The sequence below is a fragment of the Chiroxiphia lanceolata genome, chromosome 4 (genome assembly GCF_009829145.1).
Source record: "Chiroxiphia lanceolata isolate bChiLan1 chromosome 4, bChiLan1.pri, whole genome shotgun sequence".
Lineage (NCBI taxonomy): Eukaryota > Metazoa > Chordata > Aves > Passeriformes > Pipridae > Chiroxiphia > Chiroxiphia lanceolata.
In genome coordinates this window covers 27,423,887-27,437,824 of record NC_045640.1, presented here as the reverse complement: position 1 = coordinate 27,437,824, position 13,938 = coordinate 27,423,887, and the positions used below count along the sequence as shown (strand labels likewise).

At 38.5% G+C, this 13,938-nt stretch overlaps 1 protein-coding gene across 5 annotated transcripts in view; it reads left to right on the top strand.

The window, feature by feature from the left end:
• Positions 1–13,938, top strand: part of TEC (tec protein tyrosine kinase) — a 46,802-nt gene that overhangs the window by 19,172 nt on the left and 13,692 nt on the right. For 4 of the 5 annotated variants that reach the window (XM_032686254.1, XM_032686255.1, XM_032686256.1 and 1 more), the window contains 3 exons: positions 10,309–10,410; positions 11,401–11,482; positions 12,546–12,674. In XM_032686254.1, the coding sequence (XP_032542145.1) occupies positions 10,309–10,410; positions 11,401–11,482; positions 12,546–12,674 (313 nt within the window). Of the gene's footprint in view, positions 1–10,308; positions 10,411–11,400; positions 11,483–11,714; positions 11,926–12,545; positions 12,675–13,938 lie in introns of those variants that run through there. The other variant, XM_032686257.1, reaches the window with a different exon arrangement.

The following is a 13,938-nucleotide window of genomic DNA, read 5'->3' as shown; positions in this document are numbered from 1 at the left end:
TATTCTTACTGGTGTCAACTGGAGTAATTGATTGCAGTGCAACTTCTCTGGATAATCTGGTTGTATAGCAAGGGCATATAGTCTTCTAAAGAGGAAACACTAACTTGAAATATTTAATCAGAAAATCTCTTCAATTTTGTGTGGTTTGAAAGCTCAGTATAATACTTCAGGTGTACTTCTTTTCATTTTCCTGAAGTATTTTCTTCCAAGAAATAAAAAAAATACTAATCAGTAGGAAATTAATAAGCAAAATTAAGCAATTTTGAAGTGAACCTACTTGTTTGAAAATCAAGTATTTCATGAAGTAATAATAATAAAAAATCTCATTTGGAATGGCTTTTTGTATTTTTGAACAGCAAAAAGTTAGCTAAGTTTTAATATGACTTTTTCCAAATTGCTAATTTCATCTTGAATGGATTGCAGGTTTGAAATCCAAGGAGGCATTTGTGGAAATAACAGCATGTGTGCATGGCCCTAGGTTCGTTTGGCCATTTTCTCTTGAAAGTGACTTCGTATCTTGCATATTCAGTTTAAAATCTCTGGACTTTATTTTCAAAGGATTGGTGCATTTACACTTTCTCTGTGTCTGTTTGGAAAACCAAACCTTAGTGTTTATCAAGGAGTCCACCTTATCACTGAAATTTGAAATACATCAGCTGAACAGTGGCAATTGAAAGGAAGACTCACTTTACCAGTATGCCTGGTGGCTGTGCCCCACACACTCCTTTGCAGAGTGGCTTTGCTGCTGCAACGAACAGCGTCATTTATTCCTCTTGAGTTAACCAATAGGACAGACCACACAAAAATAGCACCCAAGCTACTATGCCCATCAGAATGGTCCACCAAGTACTCGTGGTTTATCCTCTTTCTCCTTGTGTGGCAGTAAGTTTGACTGTTGTGAATTCTTTCTCAATGAATGTTGAGAAGGTATCTCTGAATTGGGAGAAGATGATGGGGGAGTCTGACAGCCCTGACTGGAGCAGGCTTACTGCTTCATTAAAGAGCCATCGTAGCAAGTAATGTGTACTTCATGCAAGTTTTAGTTAGGTTATGCTGACAGAGCATCTCGCTTGAACTTAAAAGTGCCAGCAGACTACAGGTTTTTGCTCTAGTTGGCATTTTAGGCAAGGGAAATTCTTTGAGATGAGGGAAAGATAATAATGTAGGTGTTAAAGTACTTCTCATCAGTGGAGCAGTTAAAAGGATCTGGTTTGCGCAAGTGAGATGTCCTTCTAGTTTGTTGGTTTGAAAACTTTCGTATGTTTCTCGTGAGTGTGGTGCTTCCTCAAAACTGCCACAGATCTGGTTATAATTTCAAAGATTCTTATCAATGTGTGGACTGTTAGTATCCTTCATATCTGTTGAAGCTGTGGAATGTTCCCTTTCACCATGATATTTCTCTGTCTCTCTCATCTTGCTTAGCAGTGATACTCTTTAGTTTGAAAGTGTGCTGATGTGTGTGGTTTGGTTACTGTCCTCCCACACAGAGCACGGCATGCTTGCATTAACCTTTCCAGCCCACAGCAACTTGCACTGACCATGAGTCTGAAGCTGAGTGTTTATTAACACTAAATTTCTTTAAACTGTAGTGTTTTTATTGTTTGCTCCTGTTTACTGTATGTATTACAGTTCACAGTAATAAATGGTTTATCCTGGATTTTTCGCTTTCAGGTGTTATAGGCTTAATCCTGGTCCCTGTGGTTACCCCGCATGTGTTTGGAGGGACGGAGGTCTGTGGTGTTAGAGGGAGGACAAGATGGGGGAGACTTAGTGCTGCAATACCTGCTAGCTCTGGAATGGACACACAGAGGATATTGGATAGCCCCTGATGGAAAAAGTTAAGAGTCTTATTTAGAAGGATGTTTCTGTGCAGTCAAGTAGAAGGTGGCTTTCTGATGAGCTGATCTTGGGAGGTGCAGGATGCTCTTGTCTTCACTGGAAGTAGTGGTATTTGCCATCAAGATCAGACTTGTATGAAAACTTTTTTGTATAAACAGCAGAAGTGTTACAACTAACAAAAACCAACCAGGTTATAAATGAAAAAGGCAGAATAAAAACTTGAACATTCTTGGGAGTTGCTCATTTTGATAGTCTCTTCCTAAGGAAAAAAGGTTCTTCTCTAAGAGTTGTGTTTGGTTCTTGTAATTTGAATATAGCGGAGACAGAACCTATTGAAATTACTGTGGTGATATTTTAAGGAAGGAAAAATAAAAGCTCTGGGGCCCACTGTAAAGCTGCAGGTTTCAGGGTAAAATTGTGTAATTTCATTGCCACACTGCTCTTGCGCAAATACTTCCTATGGAGCGTAACAACATTAGAGAGTTCCAAAAAGCTGTGATACTTACTTTTTTTTTTAACAGAATATTGATACGTTCTACTGTTGTTTATTCCTATAGTGCTTATCCTTTATTATTTTTAACTTACTTACCCTGATTTAGGTGATTTCATTAGTCATTGTGTTGGTGATTTAATTATTTTATATAAATGAAAGCACATTAAAATGCTTCTTATCACTTACTCTTGTTTTTTAATGTAAGATTTTTTCTGAAATGAGTACATTGACAGAGCTTTTTTTGTTCCAAGTCACAGGTCATAATGATAGAGCTTTCTTAAGGAGAGAAAGATAGAGCTTGCAAGTTTGCACAATAATTTTTTTCTGTCTAGTCCTGGAAGAGGATTGTGAGTTGGCTGCTGTTTCCCACCTAGGAAATAGAAGTGGATAAACACTTCCACATGAATCACATTGAAGTCCTTAGCTGTACTTACTGGGGATGTACCTTCACAACTGTCTCTAAGTTGTGTTATGGCTTTGGATAGGTTCAGCTCTTACTGTTTAGCAATTTTCAGTGGAACTAAATTCAGTTTTTTCCCCATCATTGTCAGAAAAATAGAATGAATCATTTTTAAAATGCAGTCAGGATAGGTGGGTTACTCAAAACACACACACACTTTTATATAGATGTATATGTGTAAAACTTTAAAGATATAATGATTAACTTGTAACAGTGATTTTCAGCATAAATTGTATTGTTGAGCAAGCACAATGATGCATTTACAAATTATCCCATGTAGAATGATGCCTATCATATCCATCTGGATAGGCAATATTGTGTTTGAATCCCTTATGAAAAACTAAAGAGTAAAATTACGTGATGGCTTTTCAAACTTCTTCACAAGATCCATATTTAAAATGCTAACTCAGAATACAAGTAGCCATCTTTTCTAATTTTATAATACCTATATAATGGCTGCAACCATTGCTTTTACAAGTTAGCAGGAGAAGAGATAACAGTAGTCACAGTTGGGGAAATTTTAAGGAGGGGCAAGTGAAAACTGTTCAAGTCAGAGAAATAACTTAAAGCTATTCATGTAGGGGCAGCTTAACAGATGCATGGGAATACTCACTTGTAAAGAGCAATTCATAAAGAAACTTAAGTTGTAAAGAAGTTGGTTATGTTATAGTAATGACTCCCTGTTCTCTATAACATCCAACAAAAGAAAGGTCAGAAAAATCAGACATAGGTGAAGTTGAAAAACAGGTTGTAGTTGTTGAGACACAGACAAGACATGGATATTTACCTTATGACTAGAGTGGATCAGTCTTTAAGGGGTTAAGAAGGAAGTGCTGGAAGATAAATGAGAGAAGGTAGAGAAGATGTAGTTTTAAGAGTGCAAAGGAGAAGCTGAGAAACTGTAATCTATGAAGATAATTTAAAGAAAAGTGCAAGAAAAAACAGACTTGTTGAAATTACCTGGAAGATACAAAAATTGCACATCAACCAACAAAGAAACAAAAAATAATCTCAGACATCTCTGCTCTTTCTGCCATGTGGTAACAAGTCTTGTGGGTAGCAGAGAAGAAGCAGATATCCTGTGTTTTCATTCCAATAAGGGTTTTTTGACAGTGATGTATGACACATTTTCATATGTACTTCACATTAGAAATTACCTATAAAAACCTAATGTAAATCTGATTGCAGAGCACATGGGAAGCTGGTACAGTGTTGAATAAGCCTTGGTGTCTTGTTTTCAGATTGAAAGCTTGTCTTGAATGGGGTGTCCTGTTCTGCATTGCAGTATTTTCTCTAGTGATTTTGTTGGAATAGAAGCTTGCTGAGTTCTCAGGTGACATAAAACTTGAAGAAGCATTTTAAAAAACAAGTCTAGAAATCCAAGTGGTATGTTGGGATTAGGTGTGTGGTGGGTTTGGTTGTTTACTTTTTTTGTTTTATAGAATGTGATTCAATGTTGACAAGTGCAAAAGGGACCAGTGTTATTTAATATCTCCATTAATGACATAGACGGAGGGATTGAGTGCACCCTCAGCAAATCTGCACATGACACCAAGCTGAGTGGTGCTGTTGACACACATCATGCCATCCAGAGGGACCTGGACAAGTTTAAGAAGTGGGCACATGGGAATCTCATGCGGTTTTACAAGAACAAGTGCAACCCCCAGTACCAATACAGGCTGGGGGATGAACAGATTGAGAGCCCTGCCGAGAAGGATTTGGGGGTGCTGGTGGATGAGAGGCTGGACACGAGCTGTGCACTTGCAACCCAGAAAGCCAGCTGTTTTCTGGGCTACATCAAAAGCAGATCAAGGAGGTGACTGCCCTGCTACTTTACTCTGGTGAGACCCCACCTGAAGTTGTGCATCCACCTCTGGAATCCCCAAAACAGGAAAGACAGGACCTATTGGAGTGAGTCCAGAGGACAACCACAAAGTTGATAAGAGGGATGGAGCACTTGTCCTACGAGGAAAGGCTGAGAGAATTGGGATTGCTGAGCTTGGAAAAGAGAAGGCTTTGGAGTGACCTAATTGCAATCTTCAGTACATGAAGGGAACTTACAGGAAAGATGAGAGCAAGACTATTTACAAGAGCATGTGAGTGACAGGACAAGAGGAAACGGGTTCAAATTGAAAGAGAGTAGGTTTAGAGTAGATATTAGGAAAAAATTCTTTACTGTGAGGGTGATGAGGCACTGGAACAAGTTGCCCAGGGAAGTTGTATATGTCTCATCTCTGAAGGTGTTCAAGGCCAGGTTGGATGGGACCCTGAGCTACCTGGTCTAGTGTAAGGATTCTGTGATCCTTATAATCAGATGTAAGGCATCAGCTGCAGTGCTGTGTCTGGTTAAGGGCAGTAAGTTTCAAGGAAGATTTGGACCTACGTGTGAGATTCAAGAATAGGAACAGTGGGAAGGATAAGGTTCCCAAAAGCCAGTGGTGAAGAGTTGGTTGAAGGATTGGTTGGTGGAGCAGCAATTGTTGGAAGCACAGAGTGGTGATGGACAAGAATCTCCAAAGACATATAAAAACCTCTTGGTTCTTCAGTTGTAGAGTCCATCATCTGAACCTTGAGAAAGTAGATAAAGCAGCTGGTGCCTTGACTAGGTGACATCTTGTGTCTTCTCTTGTGTTCTGGTCACTCACCTGTTGATGCCTGTGAACTTGGGTATCCTCTCCTTTTGGCTTGAGTTGTCCAAGTCTAGTGTTCAGACAGCATGAAGGTTGTGTTAGGGGGATGACTGAATGCAAGATGTCACTTACCCAACAGAAAGAACAGTGGCCCTGAGAGGGGAAAAAACAGGGCAAAAATGCTACAACTAGGCTGGCAGACTCAGAGCTCTGTGAGGACTTCAGAGAAAACCAAGACAAGAAGGTTTGTTTGAAAGAACCTAAAGAGATGTGCTGGTTACTTTGACAGCTGGAAGGTTGTAGGTTATTTAAGGCCTGATATGGATGGAGACCTGGCTGATTTATTGTGTCCATTACTCTTATGTGACTGCAACAATGTATCATAACTGCAGTTGTGTACATTTGACTGACTGCCTCTCGGTTGCAGAAGAGTAAATTACAGAAAATGCATTATAGTCATGGTTAGGAAGTTGCATCAGTACTATGATGGATAATTCATTTTTGTGCTTTTCAGTCTCTCCAGTGCTGGTGGCTGACATCTGCTGAGCAGCCAGATGATGGTAACGGATTCTCAGTTTCTTAATTTGCAAGACAGGTGTTTTTGTGGTGTTTTTTTGTTTGATTGTTTTTTTCCCCCTTTAAATTCTTCTCAGGAGTCAGATATTGGATCAGGTCAAACGAGATCAGAATAGTAGTCACCTCTCGCTTTTTGTATCAATTCTGACCGTTTTGGAAAGGTAAATAGAAATATTTGATACTTGCCTCTCTTAAAATAATATTAAAAAATTAATTGAAAGGAGACAGAGCGTTCTTTAACACCTCCGACACACTGGAAAATATGGGAATGGAAAATGTGGCCATCTAACACCTAGCTACAGTCACTATATTTGCATAATCAGGAATTGCTTGCCTCAAGAGTGAACTGCAGCAGTATCCAGTCAGAGCTTCTTATTGCTAAATGGCAATACTGTTAAAAAAACCTGACAAACCAAACAAAAAACCCCCAAAGCCCAACCTCTCCCCCCCAAAACAAACCCGACCAAAAACCAAAAATGAAAATACCCTTACATTTGGCTCTGGAGCCAAATATTCTGCCACAGAAGCTGTCTGCAGGCAGTGTTGACTTAGCCAGGCTTTTCGAGGTTTTGTAAAGTTGTAGAGCAGCTCCATAAAAGGAGATGTCAGTAAAGCTGTGACCTGCTATAGCTCTGAGAGCACAAGTTCCATGGGTCACATGCTGGTGACCTCAGGATTTCCTACATGGGGGTAAGCACAGGAGAAAGAAATTATATGAAGAGCAATGAAAGAGAGAAAGAGAGAAAGAGGCAGCATGGGGGAAACAAATCGTGATATCTCTTGACAGCTGGGCTAACTTCTGCATGTTTTCATTGAGGTTTTTTTTTTTCCAAATGTAATTTTCTTTGTGTATTGTTTAACACCCCCACACACACACACACTTTTGTGAGGGTAAGCAGCACAATATCTTCATCAGCAAAGAGGAAGAAATATTTTTATCTGATAGTGAGGATATGGGCTTCTTAAGCTGTAAAGCTGCTGTAATCAGCAGAGGAGTAATCCTAAGTGTCCAGAGGACCAACTGTGTGACTGTACACTTATTTAACACTTAGATATTTCTTGTCTTCCTGTATTCTTAGATTATTTCTTTTAAGGAATTGTGTAATGATATGTTTGTTCCATATCTGAAAACATAGGTCTAGTGTTATGATTTCTTAATATTGCTGTTTTATATGTTTAAAAAAAATAGAAATAGCTTATTCTGTTTGGATTGCATAGAACCAAGACTTAATGCCTGGACTGGCCATTCCCATTGTGAGCAAGGAGTAGGGCTTCTAAAACTGTAAATCAATTTTTTGAAGTATAGGCAAATATGAAATATGTATGGCATTTTGCATTTTGATGAGCTTTGTATAGTAGTTTCTATATAGTCACTTTCCTTTTGTTATTTTCAGCAAGCAGGTACATTAAAAAAAACCTACAACAAAACCCCAACCTTTAGTGCGACTTTGGAGCACATATTTTACCTATTTGTTATCCTTATTGGGATATAGTATTTTTATGCCTTTATTACTGTTCTAACCATATTTGCTTCTATAGGCCTCCCTCTAGAGGTGTATATCTATCTTCGGAAAAGAGGTGGAGACAGCATACACGAATGTTCTGGTGAAATACTACTATTTCTACAGTGCATCTAACATTTTTCTACTATGTTAGTAATCTTCCACCTTCCAAAGAACACCACTTTAAAAATGTCCTTCTGCCTCCTAGAATTTGGCATTGCATCATTAGCCATTGTACTAATTCTGGCTCTGTAGCAGAGGTCACTTGTTGGATAGAGTGGTTTGGGTGGATTACTCAGGGCTGGTTTGTGCTTGTACCTCTGCTTCCCAACTGGTTCAGGGCTTGAGCTCTCCCTTAATTCTGCATTTCGTGTCTGCTGCTTGCCTGGGTCTAGAGCAAGGCATTTGGCTAGTAGAATAAATGCGACATAGTGATGGTATAGGTGTCCTATTACAAAGGGAAATCATTTAAGTAAGGAGGAAAGAGGAATTGCAGTGGTCTCTCTAGCACTTTTCTTGAGTCATCCTTTCCTGCTTCGGTGCCTCATAGTTTTTCAGTGAGTAATGCTGAGCTAAAACAGAGCTTCACTCTTGGCAATTTGAAGGCTGGTGGCCATTAATAACTGTTGCTCCTGATGTAATCTGAAGCATGTCTGGAGCAGTAGATTTGTATTTAATTTCACATATGTAAGCTTTTTTTGAAAATCTATAAAATACGCAAAAAAAGAATAATCTTCTCTGATGTTAGGCTTAATTTGCTGCATTGAGTTGTGAGTCAACTTTGAGGTGGCTTAATTCAACATCTTGTGGTGAAGCAAACTGAGCCATCTTAAATCATAAAAATGTAGAAAGGGATGATTTAGGAAATACAATTACAAGAATGATGTGTTTTAAATCATTGAGTTTCCTTTATTTTATCCCCGCAAATGTTAGATGATTATCTAGTTGGATTCTTGTCCTTCATCTTCCTGGCAGTTGTATCCTCTGTTTGAGTGAACACTTACTGAATGCCTCCCGTTCAGTCTTGGCTAATCTGGCAGCCCTGAAACTGCCAAGCCTGCTACAGTGACCCTTGTCACCAAGGAAGAAGCAGTGCTGCCTGCTGTACCAAGTGTTGTAGACTTCAGCAACTCAGGTTTTGGCTTTTGCAGGGATGTGTGTTTTACTTTAGGGAGTCAGTGTTCAAGTAAGGGGATACCATAGAATCATATAATATCCTGAGTTGGAAGAGACTCACATAAAATAAACAGAAGACTTAAAATGTAAAAATCCAGTGTTGCATACTTGATGAAAACTATTTTTCAGCATTACATGATATATCTATGTAGTACGGCTCGTGGTAATGTTTATGATTTGACTTTTTTTTTATGGTTAATTAAACCCTCACCATAAGAAGAAAACCCAATCCCTCTGTGTGTGTTGGTTTTCTTGGCGTTAAGTTGTTACTTAAAGCTACAGCTACGGCTTTATCTGAACTTAGCTCCTGTCATTCTTCCTGATGCTGACCATGACAGGCATGCATTATTCATGCATGCTTTCTCTGCAGCAACCTACATAAGAGACAGAGTGCTAAATGCATTTTAAATGCTGATCAAGCTTCCATGGGTAGTAACTATCATGTTTCTAGGATGATGGAATTATGACAGCTACATTTGTAGTTACTCTTTGTCTCTGTTTACAAGACTGTGTTTTCAGTTGCTTATGATTGTACCGGACTTCTGCTATTGGGCTGAAATTTCCAACCTTGGGAGAGAAGAGGGCAGCTGAGTACGGATTGGCATGTCTCAAATAATTCAGTAATTACTGATTATGTCCACATTGTGTCAACAGTGTCAATCTTTCATAATCCATACTCTGGACTGGATATTTTTTGGATGTGCTTTGCAAATCAAAACTTTTGATATGTGTTAATTCAGGACCAGTCATGAGCTGCTAGTGATTTTGTTTTGTTCAGATTCCAGAAGAAACTTCCTCTCCTATTAGAGATTTGGCTCTCCTGGAAGTGAGAGGTGGCACTATACAGCCTCCTTAGAGACTTCAGTGTAGGCTAAAGCCCAGTACACTTCCCCTCCCATTATGAGCTGTTCTTCCAAGGGGCCGCCTCTCCAGAGTATTGAATTACAATGTATTTCTATGCTTTGGGCAGCACCTGCCGAACACCCTTGCCTTCTTTAAAATGTTCATAATTATCAGTTTAGGTGACCTAAATCTTCTCAGATGTCTTTGCTTTCAACCTTGCTTCTCTGGGCTTCTGCTAGCCTTGGTCGAAGAAGTTCCTTCAATGCAGACCCCAGCTTGGCCCAGACATGTCTGTCTTCTGCTTCCTGCCTCATCAGGGACTTGTATTGCCTGTTTAGCATCCCAGTTTCTCTGGAAACTTGGTGAAACATAGCAATAGCCACCAAATGGTGGCAGCACTTCAACAACAGAGTGAGTGACCAGAGGAGATGATGCATTGGCACCTATTTCCTTCACCAGTTTTAATCATAATTTAAAATCAGCCAAAGGGAAGATCTTCCTTCTTCTGTACTCAAGTTATTTTTTGTAAAGAAGAGTAGATTAAGCCTATGATTACAACTGATTGGAAACTTTCTATATAAAGAAGTGGTATTTTTCACTAAGCAATTTTACTGTACTCTGCACTTTCACAACCATATTTATATCCTCTATAGAGATATTTTTCAGATTACTTCTGCAGCTAAAACAATATCAGTTTTTAAATGGAAAAGAAAGCAAGAAGTCTCTGCTGAAAAGGAAATTAAATAAATTTGTTATTTTTTACTAATATTTTTTGTTTTTCTCTTACAGAAAAAGTACAGAAAAGGATCTGTGGATATTTCAAGGATTAAATGTGTAGAAGTTGTAAAAAGTGATGGTATTATTCCCTGTCAAAATAAATATCCATTTCAGGTATGTTTCTTTTATATAAAATATATAAATTACAGTGCTCTTTTCAACAGCGCCGAGTCATTTGGATGTAACTTCCCTTAAAATTGCTGTCATTTGTAAATACTGAGCCTATTTTCTGGCTCTTTGGGACTGGTGGGAGGTAGTTCAGGATCAGTGGTTAAAACCCATCCCCAGCAAGCTCTGCTCCCCCTGCAGTCCCCTCCCTTGGGAGTTGTACCTCATACACTTGGTCTTTTTCTTTTCCCCATCCTTTCTGCTTGAGTTTTGACTGGAAAGTCCTGGTCATCCTCCAAAACAAGTAAGCTGGAGGCCCATTTCCCGTCTTCAGTCTTCCACATTAAATTAACTTTAATTACCATTAAATTATATAGAAATAAGAAAATCAAGGTAAAACTTGTTGCTTTTATTTTCATTGTGAATTGAATGGAAATAAACATAGAAAACAAATTGCTTAGAGGAGAAAAAGAAAACTAAGGTGGATTGGATGCTGTGCCTCTTTACTGTAGAGGGAAGAGTTGGAGTGAGGATGAATTCCACTGCTGCAGAGGATACTCTGATCCCTTTGTTCCAGAGCAATACAAGCAGTGAAATAAAAAAAAGGAAGAGTCACCCCAGAGCAGTACAGAATTGCAGGGAGTTATGAAATGGCTGGAACAAAGGATGTCTGATTATTAAATAGCTACAGTGACTGAATTGAGCTGTTTTTAGAAAACACATGGTGAAGAATGAACAAAGCAAAGTGTGAAGCATTTTATGGAATACTGTCAAGATAGATACCATTACAAAATCCTTCCTTATTCTCCTGGAAGCATCATATATGAATAATAAACCTTAATAACCTTTCCCAGTTTCTGCATTTTGTGCCTCAATACACTAATCTTGCCAAATACAACAGTCATTAGTCTTGTTCTGTTTCCTCTGTTTCCTGAGGCAGAAATAAGTTAATACTACAAGGTAAATGTATTTTGATTATTTCTTTCCTCCCTTCAGGTTGTATATGACGCTAATACGCTTTATATTTTTGCACCGAGCGCACAAAGCCGGGATCAGTGGGTGAGGAACCTGAAAGAAGGTAATGGGAATTGCTTATACTTAACATCTGACATAGGCAGATGCCTTTGCTTTAGCTGTCTGGATGTGTTGGAGTTAACTTGGTGCTGTGTTTTGGATTTGTGGCCAAAACAGTGTTGAAAACATATCTTGTTGTAGTTGCTGCTGAGCAGTGCTTGCACAGCCTTTTTCCACCGATTATAATTTCTTATTAAACCAACTCATTGCTTGCATACACAGAGTGTGATAACAGGCACTGGGAGTATCAAACATCCAGAGTGATTTGGTTTGATTTTGTGAAGTCCAGCTGCCATCAGAATTTGACTCTCTGGTTTTGCACAATGAGTAAATCATCAAAAAGTTTGTCCAAGCTAGTTAATGGCATCACTCAAAAGTTTTGTTTGGATGTAGCTAGACAAGATTGTGGGCCATGTAAAATGATGCGATCTGATAAGTTCTATCACAGTGAGTAAAGCTTTATTTTCATGAGCCTCTTAATGCTCTCTTTCACCATCAGATGCTCACATTAATTACAGATGGTCTGTAAAATAATAAGAAATGATTTCTGGGCTGGGGATCACAGGTCAAGGAGTGACCTCTGAAACTCAGCAAGCCATAGCATGGGGGTAAGGAGCCTTTCAAACCAAACTCAGGAATTGTACCATGGACTAGAAATAAATGTCAGCTATCTTTCCCTCCAGAACACTGTTTGTAGAGGAATTTGAGACTCTTGCAGCAGTAATAAAGGACCAGGAAGAGCTCCCAGTGCCTTCACTGCTGCCTGAATGATTTGTACGGTGCAGATGGGCACCTGGTGGGTCTCCTTTCATGGGTGCACCAAAACCCTGCTGGGATGGCTGTTGTAGGTGGGGAGTACAGCACTCCTTTCTGGAGTAAAGTTATGTTATTACCCTAAAAATATCCTCTATGATTGTTGTATCACCTCCATATAAACTTGCAAGAAAGCGCTTAAGAGAAGCAATGCTAAAGTAAGGTCAAAGATATTGTAATACGCATTAAAAATTACCCTCTTGTAAACTTTTTTTTTTGGTATCTTTCATTGTATGTTCTTTTTCTTCTTGTAGAAATAAAGAACAACAGCAATATAATGGTAAAATATCATCCTAAATTCTGGACAGAGGGAATTTATCAGTGCTGCAGACAGACAGAAAAATTAGCTCCTGGCTGTGAAAAATACAATCTTTTTGAAACTAGTAAGTACATGTGTCTTCATATGAAGTTGCTCTGGCATATTTTTCTGCTTTTTTATATGATACTGTCATCACACCTGAATAACCTGGATACTAGGCAAATTTATAGAGCAGATTCAATCATTGATACTGTGCATAAAGTAAGTCAAAATGTTTGTTTCATTTCCAAGCTTTTTGTAAAAAATAGAAAGACCAGCAAAATGTCCTTACCAAAAAAAAAAAAAATGTTTACAGAAAGTTGAAAAGAATCATTGAGGTTGCTGCATTTCACTTGATTTGTTTCTCCCATTTAAAACTTATTTGACCAAGTGTTTATCTCAAACTGAGGATAAAACCTGATGGTAGAAAAGATGCAGCCAGAAATCTTGTCAGCTCTTCAGTTGTTTATTAAAACCTCTATTTACCCATGTGAAAGAATAATACCTGTATTACATTCAGTGTTACTACACCAGGCTAAAAACAATACAAGAAGGTTTAGTGTTTTTACAGGCACAGGACTGAATTTTCTCAGAGGTTTGTAAATGTTCCTATGCTCAGAGGTTTGTAAATGTCCCAGTATTAACTGGAATGAGCTGTGACTTCTGTAGGCATGTGCATCTTCCAGCATCCAAATTGCAGATTCTGGTTATTCAACAGTGAATGCTCCTGCATGCACTGCTGTAGCACTGCAGTATTGTCCTACAAAGGATATAGTAATTATTTTGTCCTTGGTTTAAGGAAAATTCCATAGTAGGAAAAGAAATTGAGCCATTGCTTATCTCCCATTTAAATCAGTGGCACTCAATGATTTCTTATGTCAGTGCCTTAAATGGTAGTGGGTGGGGACCTGTGGATTTAGTTGCAGTAAAAGACTAAAGAATAAACAGTGGCTCATGGCTGTTCTTATTCAGCAAAATGTAAAGCATGACATACAGCTCAACCTTGTATTTGCTGAAAAAAGCAGTGCAGGAGAAAAAAACTTCTGGATCAGAGAGATGTAATAAAAAAATACATACAATTATTATGCCTTATTTAGCAAAACATGGGTCAGGGGCATATTATTTTTTTAGAAGAGCAGTTCAGAGCTCTCTTTGGCATGCTGTGGTGTGGCACAGACTTTGCTGAATCTGTGGTGAATGCAACCTGCTGGCTCATTTAGGATGTTTTTACAAGAATATTTAATAATTTTTCCTCTTGCTTAATTGGAGTTGTCTTTGCTTTTCTAAGCCATCCTGGAGGCTTGTTGAGGTATTAAAACCTTATCTGAAATTTAAACCTTTTATTTACT